At 36.4% G+C, this 19,446-nt stretch overlaps 1 protein-coding gene across 2 annotated transcripts in view; it reads right to left on the reverse strand.

Moving 5' to 3' along the window:
* Positions 1 to 8,553: 8,553 nt before the first annotated feature.
* Positions 8,554 to 19,446, reverse strand: part of LOC113094582 (endoribonuclease Dicer) — a 29,230-nt gene continuing 18,337 nt past the window's right edge. Inside the window, exons 24-29 of one of the 2 annotated variants that reach the window (XM_026260167.1) lie at positions 17,625 to 17,777; positions 15,305 to 16,079; positions 13,637 to 13,905; positions 12,907 to 13,069; positions 12,652 to 12,727; positions 8,554 to 11,773 (exon numbers count right to left, since the gene is read on the reverse strand). In XM_026260167.1, coding sequence (XP_026115952.1) covers positions 11,608 to 11,773; positions 12,652 to 12,727; positions 12,907 to 13,069; positions 13,637 to 13,905; positions 15,305 to 16,079; positions 17,625 to 17,777 — 1,602 coding nt within the window. In that variant the 3' untranslated portion in view covers positions 8,554 to 11,607. The remainder of the gene's footprint in view (positions 11,774 to 12,651; positions 12,728 to 12,906; positions 13,070 to 13,636; positions 13,906 to 15,304; positions 16,080 to 17,624; positions 17,778 to 19,446) is intronic. The other variant, XM_026260168.1, reaches the window with a different exon arrangement.

The following is a 19,446-nucleotide window of genomic DNA, read 5'->3' on the forward strand; positions in this document are numbered from 1 at the left end:
TTAACGCCATCCTCCACTCATTCATTAAATACATTAAAAAGTATACATATCCCGTACTTCATTATAATGTATTTTATTAATATTTTGCACCATTTTCAAAGTTTCTCTGCACCTGACTACAATGAAATTTGACCCACTGTGACATTGAAAGCTGATTGGCTTGAACGGTTACCACTGACGATGACTGATTATACAGTATATATGTGCAAGGAGGGAAATTTCATTAAGCATCTCGAGTTTGGTGCCATTTTGCAGCCTCATTTTGGACAGCAGTGAAGGACGTTGCATTATTTGAATATGCACTCTGATTGGTCGGTCTAATAATGAGCGAAGCCTAAAAAAAGAAAATTTGCTGAAAATGTACTCTTCCTCAGGCCAACTAAAATGTAGATGATATATATATATTTATTTTTTTTCATCAAAATAGGTTTTTTAGAAATTTGCATTACATCACTTGCTCACCAGTTGATCCTCTGCAGTGAATGGGTGCCGTCAGAATGAGAGTCCAAACAGCTGGTTGAAAAAAAATAATAATAAAAAAACCTTTAATCCACAGGACTCCAGTCCATTAATTAACAACTTGCAAAAAGCTGTTTTTACCATCAAATCCATCAACATTTTTTTTTATTCAGACCTGTTAAAAATATCAATATGTCCAACCTGTGCCTTTTTATTTTGTAGTTTTAGAGCTTGCCAGTCTGAGGAAAAAATCTGTTATCTGAAGAGAACTCTTACAATCTTTTGATAGCAAATGAGTTTGAATTGCACAAGGTTGAGTAAATAATAATAAAGGTTGAACTGTTCCTTTAATATCAACTAGCAATACATCAAGACTGAATAAAACAGGGTATATAATATATATTTCTGTATAGAGAAACTGAATTTTTAAGACCTAGTCTATCCGTGACATGAGTTGCTCTCTCAGACAGGAAGGATCAAACAGTCTTATGTGCAACGAAAACAAATCTTACACTCTTGTCTTCTCACCTCTCAACATCTGGAATAAATAACCATCTCTCCCTGGAACCATAACTATACTGAACATAGTTATTCCTTGTTATTGGTGATTTTTACAACAATCTAAAATGTGTCAGGGCCACTATTCTCTGTTATCTTATCCACAAATATTAAAAAGGCTATGTTATTTAATTGGAAACTAGGGCACTCACTCACTCTGTAGTGAGACAATCTGCAACCATTTATCCAGAAATGGCGTGGGTGGGAGAAAGTCTGAAGAGCAAGTCCTGGGAGAAAAGTGAAAGGTGCCGTTCAGCTGGGTGGACTTGTCCATCTGTGCAGGCCTTCTTAAAGACAAGACTGTGACACACGACTGCTTTGTATCACGTCACAACAAGCACTGTTTCCGCTTAGGAGGTTCAACATACATGGGTAATAACCTTCAGATGAAAGGGAACACGACTGACCACAGACCTGATGTTAGGCATTAGAGGCTGAACCACTTCACTGAACACAACTGCGTGGGGTGCATGTGAAGAATAAAATACCATAATCTGTGTCCAAAAACAACGGATATGAAGCGGGTAAAAAGCAGACGGTTGAGTTGAGGATAACAGGTGATGATCACAGAGACCAGGCCAAGGTTTTCTGTTTGAAAAGCATTTGATTTAATTACATTAAGCTTAAAACAATGACATTTTTGGTCAAATAAACACATGCACATTTTAAACAGAATTTCACCAGGCTAAAATGTGTCAGACAAGTCGATTGCAAACTTCCTGTATTCCTTAAATCACTGCTTTTTGGACTGGCACATGCCATTCTGACAAGACCCCTGATTGCATCTCAGACAGATGACATTTCTCATTCGAGTTAAACGAGGGGAACATGACCGTTAGACTAAACTCTCATTACTCTCCGCAGCAAACAGTGGGGGCAATTTACAGACACCACTCAAGACTAAAACACTGTTATTGCAAATGGAAATAGGCCCTGGGACCCAAATGATTCTGTTAATTATTTCTGCATATCGCCAGCCCGAGATGTCACGCTGTTCAAAAGCCCCCTGCTCAGACTTCATTTCAATATTCCCCAGATTGCTTTCGTGGTTCATGAGAGGAGAAAATGGGTGCGTGGCCAGGAGTGAGAGGAGAAGGGAGGCAGACTTGTCTGAGCGGACGACAGGTGATGATGACAAATCAAACATACCCAGTGGCTCATCAGAGGAGCTGTGTATAGTAATTACCATCTGATCATGGCTTTCATCCTGCTCTCATTACTGCTAACTGTGGACATTATAACCTGGGCTCTTTGGGGATTTGCTTTCAGAAATATTCATATTCCATTTCTGTTCAGCATTTAAGAATCATGAAATGGGAGATTACACATATGCCCACCTGCTTTGTTGTTCTAATGTGTTTGCAGAATACGTCCTTGGTGCAGATTAATGGGGAAGAGTATGAAAGTTAAATTCTCTTCAAGGTGTATCGAAGCATTTTCTGTATATTGGTGATGTGTACACATGCACACTGGGGTCCAAGTGTGAGACCATACTGAAAATATAGAATTCAAAATTGAATTCACACCAGTAATATTATGAAATGTTATTACAATTACAATTTTAATACTGCATCTGGTTTTTCTTGTGTGGTTCTTGCAGCTTGAGAGCTGCTGGTTACTAAAGCCAAAAGAACATACCATCAATTAATAGCATGTGTTAATGCATTTCCCATTGTGTTACACATCCATAATGTTCCCAAACAAAATCCACAATGTTAACAGAAGGCTGGGGACGATCCCATTCTAATCCGCTTACAAAGCTCTCCATGCATAATGAGATGAAGCAATTAGCATGAGCAAATTCATCCTAAATAGGAAGACAATGGTTCTAGTGGTGTTTTAGCCAGCTAACAACTGACTTCCTAATTGTACAAGTGAAAAGATAGTGTGGATTAGGAGTGTTTATTCTGACGCTCCATTAACACCTGAGCCCCTGAGAGTTAATCCCCCGTGAGACAGAGCTTTCCAGATGAACCACACAGACATACACATACTGGTGAGGGGCGCCAGGTCCCTTGCTGTTTACTCTGCTAATGAAGTACATTAAGAGGAAGGAGAGTGCAGTGATTTTGTACGACTCAAAACAGCTTGCTTTACCAATCGCAAATATTTTACACTCTTCATTTATCCATTTGTTCAATTTGTCATGACCTTAAAATATTTGAATCATAAGGCTTTACTACACTAATATTGTAGTTTTTTTAATATATACTAAATGTCTAAAAATACTATATATAAAATACTATACACTACATATGATTAATATTATTTTTAAATAATGTTACTGCATATGTTTGTGTATGCATGTTTTATTAACTAAAAATATTTGGTATATGTAATACACACACACATTTAAATAGGCAGCAAACAAGTGTCCAGCATTTTTCAAAATTAGCATACATAAAAAAATGGATGCCTATTTTGATCTTAAATATTACAATTAATATGATATGATATCAGTAGATTGGTCAGTAAGATTTTTTAAATGTTTTTGAAAGAAGTCTCTTATGCTCTCCAGGGCTGCATTTATTTAATCAAAATGCTTCAATATTTTACAATATTATTACAATTTAAAATAACTTTTCTATTTTAATACATCTTAAAATGCAATTTATTTATGTGATTTTCGACATCATAACTCCAGTCTTCAGTGTCACATGATCCTTCAGAAATCATTGTAATATCCTGATTTGGTGAGCAAGAATCATGTTTTATTGTTTTCAATGTTGAAAACAGTTGTGCTGCTTAATATTTTTTGTGAAAACTATTACACATTTTCTCAGGAGTCTTTGGTAAATATTTGGATAAAAAGAACAGAATTTTTATTTTACTTGTATTTTCTTTTTTTATATAATTTTTGGTAACAATGTAAACTGTGTTTATATTAGTTAACTTAATTCATCCATATATATATATATATATATATATATATATATATATATATATATATATATATATATATATACATACACATATATATATATATATATATATATATATATATATATATATATATATATATGTGTGTATGTATATATATATATATATATATATATATATATATATATATATATAACTCATGTCCACAAACCTTTGAATGATATGAAGACTCCTATTAAGATTTAGCTAATTCTATAACTTTCTAAGCAATACTATGATTTGTGATAAATCAACTTTTTTTGTAGTATTCCTCATATACAAGTCCCTTCAGATAAAAGCATTTGCTAAATGAATAAACGTAGACTCTCAGACTGGGTCTATGGACGATAGCACCCAACCAGCAATTCCTAGAAAGAGTACTCTGTCACCAACAGACAGAAAGAACCACAAACCAATGGAGAAAAAGAGATCTGACTGATAGAGTGATGCTAAATGTGATTGCTGATTTGGGGCTGTGTATGTGGAAGCGTGTGCGATCCTTATCTCCCTTGATGCCGGGGTTATTCCTCGGCCTGCCCTTACGACAGGGTTCATGGAGCAGGATCTAATTACACATGAGGAAGCGCAGGCCCGTTCCTGAAGCTGAAGGGCCATCAGTAAACCGCCGCATTAATAACCCGTTAGAGTCCTGTGCATTGTAAAGACCCGACTGCAATACACTGTAATCCTCATGTGAAGGGGAATCGAGAGCAACTGTACAAAAGAGGGAAACAAATGACCATATGAGCGCGGCACAGAAGGCCTGCTATGCTTGATTTAGATTGTTGCCTGCTCCCGAAGCTTAAAAGAGAGAAAAACAAGATGCTGAGGTCAAAAGGGCGACTTGTGTAAGCGCGTGTGTGCTGAGTGACAGACGGTTTAGCGCTGGTTTGGGACCCGTGCTCGAAAGGTCAGTAAAAAGTTTTGGCAACCGAGCAAGCGGAAAACAATGAGCCCCCTCTGCATATTTATTCGTCATCCCTTTGTTTTTATAGCGTGGAGAATAAATGGCTCAAATGACACAGCACAAGCCTGCACATTGTCAACACAGGTAATAAGTCACCATTAGCCTCTCATTCCCACACTCAGCATATCAGCCCTGGCTGATCCCGGCCCAGCACACTGGCCACCATTCGCATTCCACCTACATCTATTACCCTGAGAAGCATATGTGTCTTTTCAACAGCTATAGATATTTATTTTCGTCCTTTATCTACATTTTCATGAACAAAGCCTTGTTCAACTTTTTTCCTCCTAGATTATTTTAGCGGAAATGGCCCAGGTGATCTGCTTTGAACACTTCATCAAGAGTGCTGTACTTTGGTAAGAATCTGAGACCATTTTTTTTGGTGCTGCAAAATGACGCAAAGCAGTTTAATCAGCTCTCCTTGCCAGAGCTGGAGTCATGAACAGAGCCTCAAAAACTCAAGCCAAGATCTGGAAAGTACATTTTAAAAGCGAAACATATTTTGAGTGCCACCAAAAAGAGTTGCAAAAATAACGTAAGAAATACTACCATTGTTTGGATCAAGGGGTCAAAGTTTGGCTGGGTATAATGACCCTGTTAACCCTTGCTGCTAGTTATACAAGCAGCAGCACGGCCACTACATCATGCACACACACACACACACAAACACTTCATTAGAATCTTTTAAGTGCCTTTAGAAAAAAAAAGTTCTGTTCATGAAATCTGACAGTGACAACATCAGTGAATGATTCATTGCTCTAAATGACTCATATGCATTTGTGATTCACTAAAAACAACTGGCTCATAAGAATCAATCTTCAACGGTCTTTCTGAATAGTAATGCAGGGCACACTTTCAGCGTATGTCAGTATTTACTTCCATCTAAATCAGTGAAAGAAAGCACTCTGAAAAGACTTTGAGATGACCCAATACCACAACTTTAATAAAAATGTTAATTATTTTATTTTTCTGTTGACAACAATGTCGATCATTACATCAACTTAATGTTATTTGAAAAGTTTTGTAATAGCAGTAGTAACAATTAAATTGTCATAAAACTTTTAAAAAGAGGGGATTTTTAGTATAGTCTGAAGCATGATTTGCATTGGACTGGATACATGTGTAAATTAAGTGTTTATTAATGATTAAAATAACATTTAAAAGAGTTTCTGTTGAAGGTTTTGTGGTCACCATTATGCTGGTGTTTAGTGCTTGTGAGTGGCTACAGGAAAGCATACACTACATTTACATTTAATCATTTAGAAGACGCTTTTATCCAAAGCGACTTACAAATGAGAACAATAGAAGCAATCAGACCAACAAGAGAACAACAGTATACAAGTGCCATGACAAGTCTCAGTTAGTCTAGCCCAGAACCCATAGCTAAGTTTTTTTTTTTGAGAATAGGATAGACAAGAAAAGATAAGTGCTAGTATTAGTTGATCAAGTGCTGGCGAAAAAGTCTTTAGAGTCTTTAGATGTTTTTTTTTAAATGAATATAGACTCCGCTGTTCGAATTGAGATTGGGAGGTGATTCCACCAGCTGGGCACAGTCCAGGAAAAGGTCCGTGAGAGTGATTTTGAACCTCTTTGGGATGGCACCACAAGGCGTCATTCCTTTGCAGAACGCAAGCTTCTGGAGGGCCCATAAGTTTGACTACATTATATTGATGAGAAACATCTTACTTGTCTGTTAAATTGGTACGCGTTACATTTAGCATGTGTAATGCTAGCTGTTGAGCTTAAATAAGTTTAATTGGTTCCAGGGCCTCAACCCAGTTTTCACAAACTCACAACTTTTTTTTTTTTTTGAGCTATCAACTTGAACATTTGTGTTTATGCTAAAAAAAAAAAAATGTTCTAATTATGATCCAACTCAATGTGATATGTTGGTTGAACAAAGTTGTCATAACTGTCATAACAAATCTCGCTTGTGGATTTGGATTGTGTGCATTCCTAAAAGAGCAAGATGGTGAGATATTCAATACAATATTTTTAATAATTCATATTTAAATTCATAAAGTCCCTTTTTTCGGCTTTCAATACCCTAAAACTACTTCAGATTTTCAGTGTGGTCTCAAGACTTCTTACACTCCGAGCATCATGCTGGGATCATGGGTCTCAAACGGTCTCAAATCAACAAACATTTATGATATACTGCTAAATGCATGTGTCTATTTGAATCCAATTATTAAATTAGAAATAGGAATACTAGGCAAAACTAGTATCAGAATATATGCGCCAATGCTTGCACAGCTGATGTGAGGTCATTTCTCACCTACCGAGAGTGAGCACTCCAACTTTTTTTTTTTTTTTTACTTTTTGGCAAACAGGGATGCAGCCATACAAAATGTGTAAGCAGCGAAATGGATACACAAGACCGTAAAAAGGCCCGCAGAGAGTGAAAAGGTATACTCTCAAATACAGTTCATACCTACTTCATCTATTACATAAGGCACTGTGCAAATGTGATTAAAACATTGGTCATGGTTGCCGAGTCCATCCAAACCCATGCGGCCTCCAAACACTCTTAAACGGGAGGCAAGAGCTCTCCTTAGGTTAGGAAAATACTGAGGTCATCAAAGCGAAGCCCAGACTTACACTGTGGCCCGTGACCGGCTTTTCACACAGTATTAGTAGCCGCAGCCGTTCAGCTCATAAAACAATCTAATACATCATTTCTTTTTTCAGGACCTGGAAACGCATATAGATCCAACATAAAGAACACACATAAGCCACAAATTAATGACCATACCATAACTTTATTGTAGATATACTCAGCTACAATTACTCAAAAAAGAGGGGGAAACAGAATTTCTAAAGGTTTTTGTGATCCATAAGGTGCAGAATGGAAACCACTGCAGCACTGATACAGTATGATGAGAAATAGTCACTTAAATACACGTCCCTTAAAAATACAGAAATTGCACTGCAGTTTGTGGCCCATAATTCCCCATTTAAAATCCCCGTCCTGTTAGTGCTCTACGGTGCTCAACATTCCCATAAACCCCTTCAAGAGGAGCTTGTCACTCATTTCAGTCCCACTATGTTGTCATTGAACACCTTGCTGCTGCTAAGAGTGCATTTGACTTTAAATCAGGCATTTTTCCTTAGAAAAAAAAAAAGTATGACACTTAGCTATGAAATAAAGCCCTTTTAAATAAATTTTAGGGCTGATTTAATCAGATCTATATAATGCATTTAGTCTAAAAAAGGAAATACAAGGTGGGTGACAGGGAAAGTTTTCACTGACATGCACTAATACATCTGGATTTCTATAATCAATAACTGATATGGATGGGAAGGGGGTGCTGGATGAGGGACACTGCCATCCCAACATATTAAAAATCATGCCAGTCGAAGGACTTGATGGGTTACATTACTATTCCATATTCAAAGTATTACATTAAGGCAGGACATGAATGTACACATAGGACACATATTTAGCCCCAGATTGTAGAGATTCGAAACTACTTTTCTACAGTGTATTTTCTCTGATGATATCCTGCAGGCACATTGTATCTCTCCGATCACTTTTAAATACATTGGTAAAATACCAGCGATGCAAACAGCAGCAAGGCCAAAACCACAAGTTATTCCTTTAAACGTTACGGCATCATATATACAGGTTTTGTATTTTTTTTTTTTTATCGTTCTGACATGAGGTAAAGTATGGCGCCCGAGTGCAATGCTTATTTGTGCTACATGTTTAAAAAGAAAACAGAAAACAACACACAAAAATTATTCTCCACCATGAAGGAAAATACAATCTGCAGCATATGATACGATGGAGGACCACTTTAAGAAAACACTCCCACAGATGGTGAAAGACTCCAATTCTGTCCTTTTTTTTATAAAATGATATCTGTTCTGTGGGACTAGCTCTGGCATGATGATCGATTATTGGTAGTGAGAAAAAAAAAAAAAATCTCCATATCCATGCGGTGGCACCATATGTGTGATTTCACATTCTCTGAAAGTCAAAAACCAACGGTGAGAAAGAAGAAAGCTTAAACAGAACGTGAAGGAATAAAGTGTGCGCCTTTCAGAGGCTCAAAAAAACAAAAACAAAAAAAACTTTACAAGCTAGAAAAAAAAAAAAGAAACACACAAACAAACAAAAGGATGCAATAGTCTGAGGGTTACGTGTTACAGAAACAGTGTCATAATGCAGGGCCGGCACACATTGACCCTGATACACAAACTCACGCCATTGGTTGAGGGAATACGGAAACCCATTAATTTCCAATGACTTTCAATACTCAGCTCTGGGGGTGTGACTGAGATCATGTAAAGAGGGTCACTCAACTCTTGCTAAAATGGAACCAGATTGCACTCACTCTCAAGATCAGGCGCACATCAGTTGGAGCCCAAATCGTTCCTGAAATCTTGGCTATATCAGGCTAGAACTTAGTTTTAACAGCCTATGAGATACAGAAGCAGGAAAATGCTAAACTTTCATGCCACAACAAACTAAAACTGAAAGGCAATATCCAGTATGAAGCATGGCACCAAAAGTCCTTAAACATATGCAAACCATAATGCAAAGAACTGCTACAGTAGCAAAGAATGAGAGAGTTTAGATGTTTCATCATTGTTACAGGATTGAAAGGCACCACTTTAGAGCAAACTCCATTAAACAAAAATGCAAATATAATGTCAGTGGGAATGTTTTCTAGTGCAAATAGTCATGAGAATATATATGTATCCCAATGTAAGGTGCTGACTAACATATACAATACTGTGCCTCAATGCCATTAGGATTTGTAAAAAGGCATATCCACAAATATATTAATCTTGTATGATAACGCCAAACTATTCGCAAGGGTCTTCTGAGGTAGCAACGCCTGGGATTATGTAACTTCAGGAATAGTTTGTCCGTAACATAACTGAAGTATAGACAGAACAAGGAGGGGGAAGTTAGGTAGCCTTTAAGATGTCAAAATGTACATCATAAAATTTGCATCCTTATTTCTGGGGTAACGACCGATAATGGTGTCAGTCTCTTTAAAAAAAAAAAAAAAAAAAAAAACGTAATTAGAGTTGGTAAGAGACAAAGGAGAGATGCATGGCTTATAAGAACGTATCAGAGTGCAATCTATCGATTTTCTCAAGTGTTAAGTAACCCTTCTGGTCAGATGCACAATTATTTTCATGTGAAGCAAAATCCGAGCTCATGAGAGGCATCAAGGTTATGTGCGGAGAACGTTTCTGTTTAGTTTTTTCTTTTTCTCAGCATTTCCCCTTCAAGCATAAAAACCAAAAGAATAACAAATGGGGAAACAATTTCTACAGCTTGACAAGCTGACAGAACAGAAAATCAACCCAATGGAGTTCAAAAAGGTAAAATTAAGAGGTAATACAGTTACAGTGCAAAAAGATGAGAAATTCAAGCTTAAACATAGCACCAAAAAAAAAAAAAAAAAAATGCATGCAATTAACTGAGGTATTCAAGTGAAGAATGCCTATTAAAATGAAAACATTTAGGCTTGACAAGAGGCTACAACACATTTACACTAAAATAAAGGCTGGTTACCACATCTCCAAACGTGTGAATGTTGAGGGATTGATTTAACAGGTACAACGCTGCATCAGTATCGACTTTGGTAAGCGATGCACATGAAGTCATCTAGCGAAATATCGGTTTGTCCTAAAGACGGTACGTAAAGGTGCTTTGTGTCTTACAGAATTATCCGATCCTATTTTTCTCTTTCCGTTTTTTTAATATAAAATCTGCAGCATATTTTCCCAGGTGATGTGTTTATCGTTCGTGTCATATCAAAACTAAGTCAGTCAAGTCAGTCTATGGAGATATCTAATATTCATAAAGACAACTAATTATCATCAATATCAGTATCAAAATACATTACTGAAACCCAAGTATCAACGAATATGTCATAATAAACATTTAATCTCATTTTTGTTTTTGTTTTTATATAACATAGTTCTATGACGTCTATACAACGCATCCGGTTGGCTACACGAACATACACATCCTCAAGTGCCGTTTACAAGTATGTTGATTACAGTAATCAGGAATGTCAAATTCCTATCCATCTTAAGGATGCGAGGGCATTTCTCTCTCAATTCAATACAGATCTAAACGATTTATTCTCATCGAAATAAAGCGGACCCTAGAGAAGTGCAATTTCGACTGAGAATATATCATCTTAAAATAGAGAAAAACATTTCACATCAACACCATCTTTCTTTCCATGTGCCTTTCATGCCAAACGGCAGCTAAACAGGCACTAGTGCACAGACTGAGGAATTTCGTGTTTTGCTGTCACTGTTTTTTTTTTTTCTTATTTAGTTGATGCCTTGGAGTTTAAACTATGTACACTGTAATACTACCAATAAGCTTTTTTTGTTTAACCACTACCACAAAGCAGAGCATATAACTTTTTTAATGTTAATAAAAATGGGGGGGGCTGACCTTTTTCTTAACACTTGCAATACAAAAAAAGCACTCGTGATCAAACAAAGCTGGGGAAAAAAAAAAGATTGTGTTTGCGCACGTAAAGAATAAAATGAAATATGAACCCTACGTGAATTACGCCGAAATCTTTTGACTCAATTCATTTGAGTTTGACAACCCCAGTGAGAACACAGTCGGCCACGATTCTTCCCTCGGTCGTAAACTGGTGCCGAGAGGGTTCTGCTGTGTTTTTGACTGGTGCGTTGGGGTGTCTGCTGTCTGAAGCTCAGTTGTTTTGGACCTGAGGTTGATTGGCTTTGAGACTGCGGAGGGCTCGGCGGGCGGCCGCTGACTTGGCTATCCGGTAGCTGCGTCCCACGCCTTTGAACTTGCCTTTGCCCACCACTTCCACCGTCACCCGTACTTTTCCATCGTAGGTTCTCTCCGCAGGGCTATCAGAGTCAGAAAAAACAAACAAACAAAACAAAACAAAAAAACACAGAAATATGACTACGATTATATACAAATGACAATGACACAATAACAATAAACATTCACTTAAAATAGATAACTACAAAACCGGTTTAAATAAATATAACCCTCTCAGGCTCAAATTAAGTTTTAGTAACAAGTTTTTAGTACTCCAGATACATAAAATATGTATCTAGAGTAATAAGGTAGTTAGATTTTAACTGTTGCAAATCAGCAACGCCTGCCTTGAGAGGGATATAAATTAAAATTCAATTAAATTCAACCATCAAGAATACCATATAGTATCTGGTTTAGTAGTAGCAATTTTGTTTTTAATTATATATATATATATATATATATATATATATATATATATATATATCTCAATAATAATAATAATAATATTATCCTTATTAACTATATTATGCATAATTTCATATACAATTTATAACTAACAAAATTATAATTTGTATATATATTATTATAAATCATGAGATGAACCACACAATTTTGATACATAGACTCAATCATAATATTAATTACCAATATTATTAAGAATTATCACAAGGCTAACTTTTAGTTTTGATCCTGAGATACCAAAGCGAAAATGTTGGCATCAAACCAGCCATATTCACATTACAGCTTCTAATCTCTTATAAAAAGGTTGTAGGACCTCGAAAACTGACGTCAAGTTCAGGTTTCTTTCCAAATGACCTCATATTTTCTCTGAACCACATACTGATATAGTGTATCAAGTTTTGCTCATTCAAATAATTACTAATATGGGTGTATTTTGCTATGTATTTTGCAGGTGATTATGTTAAAAGGTTGCTTGCACATAAGGAAAAGACATTCCCACCTGAACTTAGCTGTCTCCGGTTCCATCTCCAAGAGCTCTCGCACTGGGGATCGAGGGACATTAGCGGAGAATTTTTCTAGAAAACGAGGCAAAAACAAAAGCAGCGCATTTCAATCTGGCATTTCATCATGCATAAAAATGGCACAATGTTTGAAAACAACTGAACTTGTGGTCTTCGCCACATGAGCCGGCAGACAATCAGACGGAACAGAAATGCAGAACTGATTTACTCGTCTGTACGTCTTTTGCCCTTACCTATGAGTGGCCTCATCATTGGATAATACACTTGCCAAACTGTCTCAAGTGACATCCCGCTATCCATGTAAATTGCACCAGCTAGCGATTCAAAGATGTCTCCCATTGCTTTGGGGACCTCAATGTCTTCCTCCTTCTCCTCGTCTTCCTCTGATCGGCGAAGCTATGAAACATTCACAGAAAATAAGAAAACTATTCTTATCCAAGTCAAATTCACATCCCCAAACTAATCACACACAACAAACAGCAGAAAAAAAATAAATAACTGTGGTCGTAACTTAAAATGTGAACTGACAGCTATGCTGGTACTGTAATGGTATTTCCTCTCAAAATGAACTGCGATCAATTACTTTTAGTATTATGTTTAAAAGATCGAAATGTCCAATATTAGGGACAACATTACCCAGCTTTGTAATTAAGGGGAACATTGTCTTTCCTCTTTCAGTATCCAGTGTTGTCCCTTAGGCATAAAATGCTTTCCAGTCAAACAAGAGGCGATTCAGTGCCAAGATAACCATTTCAAAATAAATTAAATCCAACTGCATTTTTACAATCCAAAAACGAAAACAAATGCAAACACAGACCGGATTCAAGATGACCGCCAATGATAGGATGTCACGGTACTAAATCTTCATGAAATATTATACATGTATGTCGACAATGCTATAAATTAAATGATCGTTTCCAAAGCCTAATATCTTTAACAGATAATGGTGAGATGATAGCTCACCTCCGAATCCATTCCTTGCATTTCATTCTTCTCTAGCTGAAATTGCACAAAATCATCGATCACGTGGAACAGTTCGGGCGAGACCGCTTTGAAGTACTTGTGGTAATCGTACTTGACAGCCAGGGAAGCAAATATGGTGTTGTTGACAAGTGCAGAGCGCAGGTCGGTCAGCACGCCTGGGGAGTGCTGCCGGGGATCTTCATAAAGGTGCTTTGTTATGAGGTAGTCTAAAATTGCATCACCGAGGAACTCCAACCGCTGATAACAATCTGTCCAAAGTTCAGAGTGATACAAAGAAGGTTTAAAAGAGAGCACTAATATCACAGAACATTAATACATCACAGTCACAGCACAAGAAATATGAAGTGATTGTGGAAAACACAACTGAAAATACATACCGTATTTTCCGGACTATAAGTCACACTTTTTTAATAGTTTGGCTGGTCCTGCGACTTATAGTCAGGTGCGACTTATTTATCAAAATTAATTTGACATGAACCAAGAGAAAAGAACTAAGAGAAAACATTACCGTCTCCAGCCATGAGAGGGCGCTCTATGCTGCTCAGTGCTCCTGTAGTCTACCGCTGAAAACATAGAGCGCCCTCTGACGGTAATGTTTTCTCTTGGTTCTAAATAAATGCGAACAGTCCAGTGTGACTTATATATGTTTTTTCCTCGTCATGACGTAATTTTGGACTCATGCGACTTATACTTAGGTGCGACCTATAGTCCGAAAAAAAAGGTATTTGTTTTCTGTAGTTGTTTTCTCATGGTGCATGCAACAAAAATACAATGCGATGAATGTGTTGATTTGTAAACAAATGATTATTTTGAGCTGCATCTCCATGATAATAAAACTTTTTTTTAAAAGTTCTCACGAGTTTTTGGTTAGAATCAAATATACTTACCCAACTAAATCAGATTTTTGTTGTAAAATTACTTTTTTAAAAATTAAGGCAAATTGAAAAAGACAGTTATACAATTACATACATAATCTCACACTTGGGATATGTGTGGAATACCAGTACTAATAATATATAGTATATTACAGTATTCATATTTTTTGTAAATTATATGCAATGTATTTTATGTTACCCAAATCAACGTGTTAACTACAGTAATTTATGAGATAATGCATAATATTTTTTGCATATAATTTAATAGAATAATCATTATTATATTAAATAATATAATAAGCTATATTATAAAATCTTTAAAAGACCTATTACATAAAAATGTATTGTAATAATAGTACTAGTAATAATAATAATAGTTCATTTTAAATAGCTTATTTTATGAAAATAAAAATAAATTAACATTACCGTCAATTATTGTTATCAAATTATAATTTTATGTTATATATTATATAATTTTTATTAAATAGTTTTAATGCATTTACTATTATTATTATTGTAATACAAATATAAATTAAAATATACATTTAATTAATTATTATTATTAGAAATGAAATAATATAATATATAATAATATTTGTTGTAAAGAGTGGTAATTTAAATAAAGTAGTATCCACAAATTCCAAAAGCAGTACTGTTTTTGTTCAGTTAGGATTGGGAAGAGGGTGTCTTTTAAAAATGACTAAAGGAAAAATTGATTGAATCAGACCACAATCCTAAAAGAAAGCATGCAGTGTAAATAATGTCCACAGACCTGTGATGGTGTTGTAATGATACGAGGCGTGAGTGAAAGCCTGCAGAAGATATGCCTTGTTTTGAAACGTGTAGTTTATCTTCTTCTCGAAGTTCTCAAAGCCAGAGATGAGGTGGTTGAGGGTCCGCTCAGCATCCGGGTGGTCAAACATGCAGCGCGGAGGGATCTTCAGCCAGCCGTACTGCAGCTTGGCCGACCCCCCTGAACTCTGCTTCTCCGGCGGGAGCACCTTCAGGCCGAGGGAGCACAGGAACAGCTGGGCCGCCCTCTCCCCACAGCTGGTGAGGTAGCACCCCAGCAGCGCCTCCACACAGTCGGCTATGCTCTTATCGGCGATGCACTGCTCGGTGTGAAGATCATAGGAGATGGACTGTTTCCCAATATCCGTGCCACAGTTTTCCTCTGAGGGGTTCCAGAAGCCCACCACAAAGTCATCCTCCTCGCCAGCTTTGCTGGGGTCCAGGTAGCACATGGCGTCCCAGGAACTGTAATCGAACTCGTCAGCACCACTGTCTGGGGAAAAATGAGAATTGTGGGCTTTTTTGGGGGCTTTCCATTCGGAGCCGGGCTCAGCCGGCTGGAGGGAGATTTTCTTCCCAAAGGCGCCGGAGCCAATAAGCATGTTATCGATGAATCTGATGTGCTCATAGTAGTACTCAAGCTCATCTTCCACGTTGACCTCTTCTTTAGATGGCTCGACCTCTACATCCTCTGCCTCATCGTCGTCGTCCTCCTCCTCATTATCACTGGCTTTTCCGTTGGCCAAATCTTTATTCTGAGAAACAAAAACAGATTTCCCATTGTCTTACAGTTCAAACAAAACAAACAACATCACGAAAGGAACATCGAGTCTAAGAGCCCCGTAAAGCCAAGGCTCAGTCTCAACAACAGATTTGCAAAGATTACAATTTAAAAGTCTTTTAGTTCAACCACAGTATTATGTTTGCTCAGGAGAGCTTAACAGATCCGAGACATCCAGTCCAAGTCAATGACTCATCCAATCTGTGATTCAAAAGCTGAAATGCACCCCAACAATTATTTTTTTCATTAATATGCCATAATACTTACCATATGAGAAAACATCTATTGCATATGCATTAAAATGTTAATACCCCTGACACCTTATACTGTAATAATACATGGAAGTGACACTTAAAATTACAGTACGCAAGGTAAATTCAGTACATTCATATCATACATATACACCCTGAACCACACAGAGCCACCCAAAACATACAGACAGTCTCCGCCGAAACCATGGAGAGGGCTGGTAGAAACCAGAAGCAGAGTTCTTTCCATTTTTCTGTGCACATGTCCTAATACATTACACATGCTTAAACACAGATGGAAAATTGTGACTTAAAATGATTTTTCATTTTAAGTAATTGTGGCACCTCTTCCTGACCTGACATGTTTCTTTGAATTGTGCCTTGGGTTAAGGCCTGCAAATTTTCAAGATATATGTATGCACCGTGATAAGATTTTAACAATCTATAATATTGCATTCTCAAATCACAGAATAAAAGTTGCTTTTGTTTTGATAATTTGAAAAAAACATTAGGTGGCTGGAAAGATTATCTAATGTTTTTAAAAGAAGTCACTAAAATGGCAATTATTTGATCTAAAGTGCACTAAAAACTGTTATATTGTGAAACATTATTTCTATTTAAAACAGCTGTTTAATAGATCTAATTTTAGCAGCCACTACTCCAGTCTTCAGTGTCACATGATCCTTCAGAAATCATTCTACATTTACATTTATGCATTTAGCAGATGCTTAAAAGCGACTTAACAGTTCATTCAGGCTAACATTTTCTCTGCCTAACGTGTTCTCTGGCAATAGAACCCATAAACATTTGCGTTTTCCTAACTCCACAGAAATTTTAGTGGGTTGGGATTATATGTAAATTTGTTAAGTTTCTACCTTTTTACTTTTTCATCCATTACTTCTATTCAGAGCACTGGAGACAAAAAGTGACAACAACTGTGGAAGATTCATTGGCATTATCTTAAAACCAAAGGTGCAATCAAACAAAGGTGTTCCATGCTAAACTGACTATTTCTTTTCCATGTAAATTAACCAACTGGATCAATTCTGTCCTCCATTCTGAAACCCAGTTTCACCCACAAAGGATGAACCTGCCCCCTCGTGGCAATGACAGGAAACAGCTGCAGCACAACGCTGCCAAGATGTTCCTCAGCTCCAGGCACTAAGCCATGTAAACAGACTCGTAATTGTGCATGAAGATGCATGTTGATATTGGGTTAAGCTTGACTTGAGCTATCTGGTAAACAAACGGAGACAGTCTCTGACTCATACCTCATCTGAGTCCCACTTGTCTGTGCTGCTTTTGTCCTGATTCACAACATAGCCCGGGGGAAGCCAGTTTACCGGGGGATCAAATATGGACACCACCATTCGACTGGGAAGGCCCTTTTTCTTCCCCAGGCGATAAAGGTTACAGTTGCTGACCTGGAGATATCGGAGCAAAAGAACTTTGTTAAGTAGAGGCAGTATTCAAATAAATATGATGCATAGCGGCTGCCAAGACCTTTATAAATTGGTAACAGCAATCTGAATGGAATTATAATCTCCTCATTTAACTGTAACTGCAAATCGATGCATGACGAGAACTGAAAAGAGTTCAATATGCAAGTCTTACAAATATATCAGTTATACTTTACATGGTGAATATTCTATTAGTACAAAGCAAAGGGAATTATTTTACAAGAATTAACCATAAATGCAACTATCAAGTTTAATAGTAGCATTTATAGTAGCATTGCGTTTAATAGTATTATATATATTAATATTCAATAATACATAGGAATACGGTTTAGTATTACACATATTTAAGTATATTAAAGTTAAACTTTTTAATATATAATATAATTCAATATATATTATTTAAACTTAACAATTACAAAGAAACAGCAAGAGTTAAGCATGAAATTTTGAAGCAGAAAAACTGAAATGATACTTTCCTGTAAAACACACTTCAGAAATCTTTGTTTTAATTTTTAGCTTTAGCTTTTTTACAGGGGCCTGTACCATGATGGTAGCTGAACAAATTCAGAGTTACAGGATTAGTTTTGAGTTGACCAAACCAAACCCGTCCAGTCCGGCTTTGTTGGTACCATGATGCTGATCATCAACTTTCTTTGTCAACTCAGGCTTTGATCCTGAGTTTTTGGAGCGCGTGCACATGAATGTGTGACATCACTGGTGAACAGCCAATCATGGCCTTGCAATACAAAGCATGTTTGATTTACTTCTCGCGAGAGACCCAGCGAGATTCAAAACTAAAGGGTTAAAGGTTTTGCTAAAGGTTAAGAGATTGATGAATATGACAAATTTAAACGTCATATGAAATATGAAGGAGGACAAATAAAATAAATGATCTTGCTTTATCAGTGAAGTCACAAGTGAAAATCGTTAACTTAGTATACACATTTGAAAATATATAGTGATAGAGACTCGAACATGTAAGGTCCGATTTTTTATCTTTTAAATAGTGCAATCTTTTGATCTGTATCTTATCTGTATACATTATTTAAAATAAACGATTTATAATAACTGTTAAAGTAAAATTGCTTGTGTGTAAAAGATACATAATATGAATCACAATAATTATATAAATCATAAAAAGACTCAGTGATTTTTTTTTTTTTTTTTATCATTAGTGACCTTTCATTTGGAGCAAGATAAACTGGAGTGACTGTGTCAGACGTGTCACTTCTCTCACATCTGATTGGTCCAGCTTCAGTTTGAGATCTCTAACCCAGAACATAACCTGCCCCAGAGCAGGTTAGCTGTGGAGTGTAAGTTACTATGGCAATAAACGCAGCTAAAAGCCAAGCCACTTACATGGTACCTAAAACCCAGGATTGGTGCAAACTAAACTGAAACTTACCTGGCTAGCCAAATAATCCGGCTTCATGGTACAGGCCCCAGGTGTATTTAACATTCATTAATAAATATTTAAGAATATTGTGTACCAATAAGAATAATATTTAAACAAGTTTAAACTATATAAAATCAAGAAGCTACTAAAATTGTGAATTTTTGTAAAAATTAAGTAAAAGTATAACTTGATTAGCAAATATATAAGAATAGTAAAACTACAAAATACAAAAATATT

Source organism: Carassius auratus, unplaced genomic scaffold (genome assembly GCF_003368295.1).
Source record: "Carassius auratus strain Wakin unplaced genomic scaffold, ASM336829v1 scaf_tig00215410, whole genome shotgun sequence".
Taxonomy (NCBI): domain Eukaryota; kingdom Metazoa; phylum Chordata; class Actinopteri; order Cypriniformes; family Cyprinidae; genus Carassius; species Carassius auratus.